This window comes from Coffea eugenioides, chromosome 11, assembly GCF_003713205.1.
Source record: "Coffea eugenioides isolate CCC68of chromosome 11, Ceug_1.0, whole genome shotgun sequence".
NCBI lineage: Eukaryota > Viridiplantae > Streptophyta > Magnoliopsida > Gentianales > Rubiaceae > Coffea > Coffea eugenioides.
In genome coordinates this window covers 33,360,593-33,368,402 of record NC_040045.1, presented here as the reverse complement: position 1 = coordinate 33,368,402, position 7,810 = coordinate 33,360,593, and the positions used below count along the sequence as shown (strand labels likewise).

Genomic DNA, 7,810 nt, shown 5'->3' with positions numbered 1-7,810 from the left:
AAGTTGGAGTGACAGATATTGCATTCTCTGAGGATACACTCTTGGATGCACTTCTTGGTTGATTGCTTCCAACTGAATTAGGTATTGCAGGCTGTTGTGCACCTTGAGCTTTTCTCTGCAGCATTTGGCCTCGCTTTCCTGGTCCAGCCATCTAAAAGTAACAAGAAGTTAGTGTTACAACATAGTATAATTTAGGAATAAAAACTAGTTAGCCGGAGTTAAAGAGATTAAACTTAGTGTCATGTAGTCCTCATCAATTTCACCTATTCCGAATCGATGTCATTATCACTAAGAATCTCCTCTTTGTCTTCCTCATTGTTAGACTCATGTTCATTCACTTCATCATCATCATTAATGAAGTCTTCAAAGGTGCCATTTGAGCTATTTTTTGACTTCTCAGCATGTACAATGGATGAAGGTACAGCCTTTGGTATCTCATTGTCTTCTCTTGAAAGTAATGGTGGATTGTCGAGGTCTATTATAATAGTGAAATCCCCAGTTGCTTCTTCTTGATATATTTCCTCAACAATTGGTTCTTTTTCTAAATCTTCAGGAACATCATACAAGTGCCTTGGACTGAACCTCTCGACGACAAACCAGTTTTTGCCTAGTTTCAAGTCTTCAAGATAAAAGACTTGTTGGACATGTTGAGGGAGGACATATGGTTGGTCTTCATACCATTTTCTAGACGAATTGACACTTGTGATACCCCATTCTTTGTCCACTTGCATCCCAGCACTATCATCGGTCTTCCACCAGTCACACTTGAATACTATAACCTTTTTTTTCCCGAGCCAGTATCTTACTTCAATAATTTGTTGTATCACACCATAAAAATCGATCATTTTGTTACCATGCTCACCTCTAACTACAATACCACTGTTTTGAGTCTTTCTTTGCCTTTCCCGATTTTCCGTGTGAAACCTATACCCATTAACCATGCAACCCGTATACATGCAAACTCGATTGTCTAGCCCAAATGCTAATGCTCTAAGCTCACCATTGGAAGCCTCGCTGCCATACATAACCTAGTAAGGACAATTTCACCTAAATCAGTAATTTATTGTATTAGAGATAAAAAAAAGTAGGCTGTCCAAATGACACTACAAACATACACGTTGTTTAACCCATTTTGCAAATTCTCTATCGTGCCTTTGGTCCACATTTTCAGCACTCTCTGCCTCCAACTCCATTTTATGCGCACTATAGACAAAAACAATCACCTTGTATAAATTTGCCTTTGAACATATCAAAATATAGAACAAAGGTACAAGCTTTAATTAACATTAAAAGCTTACTTTATATAGTCCTCAAGCTCATCACAATTGTTCAATATAAATGTATGAATTTTTTCCAGCTCTGAGTCAAGGAAATTGCCCCTTTTGGGCCCTCCAAATGGACGACCAGGGCATGAAAAAATGGACAATTCACCAGTATTATATCCCCTATCATTGTTTCGTTCAGGCTTGTTGAATATCGTATCAATATTGTCTAGGTACATAGAGCAGAATGTCAAGCATTCTTTATCTATGTACCGCTCAGCAATGCATCCCTCTGGCCGGGCCTTATTCCCAACATAACTTTTCAGCACTGCCATATGTCTTTCTCAAAGGAAAATAAAAGAAATTAGAAGATTGCAGTGGTCTTTAATAAAAAAAAACTTACAAGGCTATATGTACAACTCTCTACCTCTCAAATGGGAACATCCAACGATATTGAGCTGGACCGCCAAGGATAGCTTCAGCAGGCAAGTGAACCATCAAGTGCATCATTATATCGAAGAAAGCTGGAGGGAACAACCTCTCTAATTTACATAAGATGACTGCAATTTTTTGGCCTAACTCCTCCAGAACCTCTCTATGTAATGTTCTAGCACATAATTTTTTGAAGAATTCACTTAACTCGAATAGCACTTGCCGAACTTCTTTTGTTAAACTTCCACGGATTGCAAGTGGGAGTAGCCTTTGTATAAAAATGTGGAAGTCATGACTTTTCATTCCAGAAATTTGAAACTGGCCATTCTTTATACATCGGCAAATGTTTGAGGCAAACCCATCTGGATATTTGACAGAATTCAAGAACTCACATACTTTTTTTTTCTCCTCCTTGGTTAGGCTGTAACAGGCATGTGGCATGATATAAGAGTCGCCATTTGGAATCAAATGTAGCTCTTTTTTCAAACCCAAATCCTTCAAATCTTGACGACACAACCAGTGGTCTTTGGTTTTGTTTTCAATATCCATAATTGTGGCAATGACAGCCTCTGAGACATTTTTTGACACATGCATTAAATCCAAATTATGCCTAAGAAGGAGGTCTGCCCAATATGGTAACTCAAAGAAACAACTTTTCTTTGTCCAGTTCAAACCACTCTCAGAACGCTTGCGTTTCTTTGCATTGGATTGCGCCTTGGTCTTCCCAAAATTTACCTCCATATTTTGTACCTGATCCAAAATTTCATTTCCAGATAAAGGTGCAACAGGATTCCTAAAGTCCACATTGCCATCGAAAGGTTTTTTTTCTCGCCGCCAAGAATGGTCAATGGGTAAGAAGCGGCGATGACCTGTGTAACACAACTTTTTTCGGTGTGGTAAATGTACGCAAGTTGTCTCAACCATGCAAATAGGACATGCTTGATACCTTTTCGTACTCCATCCGGACAGCATTGCATAAGCTGGAAAATCATTTATAGTCCATAGTAAAGCTGCCCGGAGGTCAAATTTCTTGCCACTATATGCATCATATGTTTCAACACCAAGCCACATTTCATTCAGTTCATCTATTAGAGGCTCCATGTAAACATCAATCTCATTTCCCGGGGATTTAGGCCCAGGAATTAGCATTGATAGGAAAAAGAAAGGATCTCTCATACACTTCCAAGGGGGCAGATTGTATGGCACTAGATAAATAGGCCAGATGCTATAAGCACTACTCATGGTCCCAAAAGGATTGAAACCATCAGTTGCAAGACCTAACCTCACATTTCTAGGATCAACGGCGAAGTCCGGATGCAACCTATCAAAGTGTTTCCATGCTTCACTGTCTGCTGGATGCCGCATGATGTTATCATCATGCACACACTTTTCTTTATGCCATCTCATATCTGAAGCTATTTCTTTGTGGGTATATAATCGTTGCAGCCTAGGCTTCAAAGGAAAGTAACGCAAAACTTTGCGTGGAACTCTTGAACCTGCCATCTTGTAGCGAGGTTCTTTACAATTTAGATTTGGACAAGTGTCAAAATTTTCATTTTCCTTGCGGAAGAGAACACAATCATTGACACAAGCATGGATTTTTTTAGATTTAAAACCTAAGTCTCGAATGAGCTTCTTAGCATCAGCAAAAGACTTGGGAACTGTGGCTTCAGGAGGTAGTGCATGCCTAAAAATTTCCAGCAATGCATTGAAGGACTTTATAGTCCACCCGCTCATTGTTTTCAAATGGAGCAAAGTGACTACAAAGGATAGCTTTGAGTAAAAATGATTCCCTGGATACAGCTCCTTTTTGCATCTTCTAACAATTTAAGAAAGTTATCTGTGTCACTATGATTCGCATTTAGACTATCATCTGTTGATTCTTCCCTACCAGCCCAATTGTCCCCCCATTGTGCTGTCCCAATGTCGTGCAACATGTCATTTAAATCTTCAGTATCACTATCCTCCTCTCCATCCCCATGTTTAGTACTATCCCCACAATTTTGGTGTCGAAATTGTTCCCCATGGTGTATCCATCTTGTGTAGCTTTTACGAATGCCTTGAGTCAATAAATGATCCTCCACAACTGTTTTAGTTTGGTTACAAAAATTATTGCATTGTGTACATGGGCATGGGATTTTCTGATTTTCAACTTTTTGAGAATATGCAAACTTGAGGAAACTTTTTACTCCGAGTTCATAAGCCTTGTCCTTCCTATTGCTAATCTTCATCCAAGTTTTATCCATGTCCTAGATATAGACACATCAGCCTTTAGTACAAAATACTTTTCTAATATCAAACTAAAGAGAATAATTTGTTAACTAGCCTTTTCAAAAATTAAGGCTACAAGTCATATGAAAAGCAGCCATAAAAGTAATATGAAAATTCATATGAAAAGCCATGAAATCAGTATCATATATCAAGAAAAGTAATATGTAAAGCAGCCACAAAATGAACATGAAATTAACCATGAAAGCAGTTTCCTAAAATCCAAAAAAGCCATATGTAAAGCAGCCATGAAATTAACCATGAAATCAATAGAAATTAAAGAGGAGAGACTTCAACAAATGCACTAGCAATCAACAAATGTTAATACCAACTGATGGTTAATACCAACAAATGCACTAGCAATTAACAAACAAATGTTAAAGAGGAGAGACTTCTAAAGCTCAGACTTTAAAACAAACAGAACAGAACAAAAAATACGCTTGTTAATACCAACCCAAAAAAAAAAGAACAAAAACAGGGGAAAATTAAAAGAAGAACAAAGTCACAAACGATGTTAAATCCAGATACCTCTACGATGTTATGGAACAAAGTCAATAAAAGAAGAACCGTACACAGAAATTTCTCAAGATACAAACTGAAAATGCAACATTTCAGAAGCCCAAATTGCCTCGAATAATGGCAAGGAAATGAAGCCTTTCGGGGGTAGGACAGAAGCCATTGGATAATGAGCTAACAAAAACAGGGGAAAATTAAAATGTAGGTTCGAAAATGGCAAGGAAATGAAGAACAAAGAACAAACTTCAGTTGAACTTACCTAAGAAATGTATAGCTTTCCCCAATTGCCTTGGATTTGCTGGTGCTAAAGAGCTCGACGCGGTTGCGGGTCAATAGAGGGGAGAAAGGGCTATCGTCAGTGGTGAAGGAAATGCTGAAGAATAAATTATGGTGCTGGATAGCTCGGACTTCAGTGGCTGATGGTGGTGGATAGCGGCGGACTTCAGCGGTTAACGGTGGTGAGCGGCATTTCGACACGGTTGCGGGTCAATGGAGGGGAGAAAGGGTCATCGTCAGTGGTGAAGGAAAGGCTGAAGAATAAAGCTCAAGTTGCTGGGTAGCGGCAAACTTCAGCTGCTGATGGTGGTGGATAGCGGCGGACTTCAGCGGCTAACGGTGGCGAGCGGCATTTCGAATCTACGGGAAGGAAGGGTTAGTTCACCATAGGAAGGAAAGACTGAGAATGAAATTTGTCTAAGTGTTGGAAGAGAGAAGCGGCGAGACTTTTGTTTGTGTGTGAACAACCAAAAACGACGTCGTTTTGTAGAGATTTCAGCCACCCGCCTCGCGCCTCTTTCAGATTTCAGACTGGCGCTCTTTTTTTTTTGGCATCTAAGCACATCTTTGAGATTCCAGGATTCACACCTTTAGCTTCATACATTTTTTTTCTTTTTTTTTTCCCTGGTCAAATTTTTTTTTCAGGTTTCTTTTTTCATACTTAATCTCTTTTTTTTTTCCTTAATCTCATCTATAAATATCAAATAAATTATTTGATATTGGTTTCTTTTTTGTGCATGTATATATATATATATGTGTGCTTGTTTGTGTCTATATACATCTTTTTGGGTTTGGACAACTCAATATACAAATTATTTAAGAAATTACCTTACAATAAAACTTACACAATAAAACATGTTTCAAAAATTTAACATGCATAGAATCGCTTATATACAGTATAGCACTTCTTACTCATGCTTATACTACTCTTTGTCTATTACTTAGTTTTTATAATAAATTAAAAGAAACATGTAATCAAATATTCTGTTAAATGTGTGGCAACTCTCAATCTTATTGCACAACAGATATTTTACTGAATAATTTTAATTTCGTATATACCCATTCCATATGAAAATAATTATTACTTATGATGTATTACACGTTATACTAATCTTTCACAGTGCTAACATTAGACTACAAATTATATTCAATTACATTTTTTCAAATTATTTCAGTTATTGATTTTTGGGGGTTGTTATAAGGAATAATAAACAATTCGTGAAAAAAATTTTATGCTCAGACATGTCTATTATGTAAACTTAGCAAAAATTACAAATATCTAAAAATAGTTTGTTATTATATCATTTGCATTTTGCTAATACGTAATGAATAGGGGCTAAATTATAAAATTAGGGTGTCATATCTTCGGTGCTTTTGCTCATATAAAAGAATTGGGGGCTAAATAATAAAATTAGGGTGCCATAGTAGAATTAGTGAAATTTGATGAAAATACTATAGAATTGCTTATATACAGTATAGCACTTCTTACTCATGCTTATCCTACTCTTTGTCTATTACTTAGTTTTTATAATAAATTAAAAGAAACATGTAATCAAATATTCTGTTAAATGTGTTACAACTCTCAATCTTATTGCACGACAGATATTTTACTGAATAATTTTAATTTCGTATATACCCATTCCATATGAAAATAATTATTACTTATGATGTATTACATGTTATACTAATCTTTCACAGTGCTAACATTAGACTACAAATTATATTCAATTACACTTTTTCAAATTATTTCAGTTAGTGATTTTTGGGGTTTGTTATAAGGAATAATAAACAATTCGTGAAAAAATTTTTATGCTCAGACATGTCTATTATGTCAACTTAGCAAAAATTACAAATATCTAAAAATAGTTTGTTATTATATCATTTGCATTTTGCTAATACGTAATGAATAGGGGCTAAATTATAAAATTAGGGTGTCATATCTTCGGTGCTTTTGCTCATATAAAAGAATTGGGGGCTAAATAATAAAATTAGGGTGCCATAGTAGAATTAGTGAAATTTGATGAAAATACTATTGAATTGCTTATATACAGTATAGCACTTCTTACTCATGCTTATCCTACTCTTTGTCTATTACTTAGTTTTTATAATAAATTAAAAGAAACATGTAATCAAATATTCTGTTAAATGTGTTACAACTCTCAATCTTATTGCACGACAGATATTTTACTGAATAATTTTAATTTCTTATATACCCATTCCATATGAAAATAATTATTACTTGTGATGTATTACACGTTATACTAATCTTTCACAGTGCTAACATTAGACTACAAATTATATTCAATTACACTTTTTCAAATTATTTCAGTTATTGATTTTTGGGGGTTGTTATAAGTAATAATAAACAATTCATGAAAAAATTTTTATGCTCAGACATGTCTATTATGTCAACTTAGCAAAAATTACAAATATCTAAAAATAGTTTGTTATTATATCATTTGCATTTTGTTAATACATAATGAATAGGGGCTAAATTATAAAATTAGGGTGTCATATCTTCGGTGCTTTTGCTAATATAAAAGAATTGGGGGCTAAAAAATAAAATTAGGGTGTCATAGTAGAATTAGTGAAAGTTGATGAAAATACTGTAGTATACAGTGATGCAAAAAGTTGTCACAAAATTGGAACCGGGTAGACTTTCAATGACAACAAGTTATGTTGTCACTGTAGAGAGAGCGTTTGTGACGACTTTACTTGAGTTGTCATAAAATCATTTCCCGCGGCATCAAATGAGATGCGCGCCAACTATTTCGTGACGAGTTGAGAGTGACAATTTCCAATGTTGTCACTGATTATGCTTGTGCTGTGCTCATCTGTGATGACACCTAATGTCGTCACTGAATTAGGTTATCTGTGACAAGATTTTTGTTGTCAAATAAATTTTTGTCACTGAAAAATATATTTCTTGTAGTGTTTGTTACAATTCTAGGTTGCAAAATGAAAGATTTCCTTCCCATATGCTACTCATACGGATGGAAAAGAATTATTGAAGACGAGGCGATGGAATGTCTATGAGCTTAAATTTCTATTTAGGA

At 35.5% G+C, this 7,810-nt stretch overlaps 1 protein-coding gene across 1 annotated transcript; it reads right to left on the bottom strand.

The window, feature by feature from the left end:
* Positions 1-1,685: 1,685 nt before the first annotated feature.
* On the bottom strand, positions 1,686-3,431 carry LOC113752327. The gene has a single exon (XM_027296444.1). The coding sequence runs from the start codon at positions 3,429-3,431 to the stop codon at positions 1,686-1,688; it is 1,746 nt and encodes a 581-aa protein (XP_027152245.1).
* Between the last annotated feature and the right edge of the window lie 4,379 nt (positions 3,432-7,810).

Excerpts from the sequence above, each read along its gene's own strand:
- LOC113752327 (XM_027296444.1), bottom strand. The coding sequence starts at position 3,431 with ATGAGCGGGTGGACTATAAAGTCCTTCAATGCATTGCTGGAAATTTTT.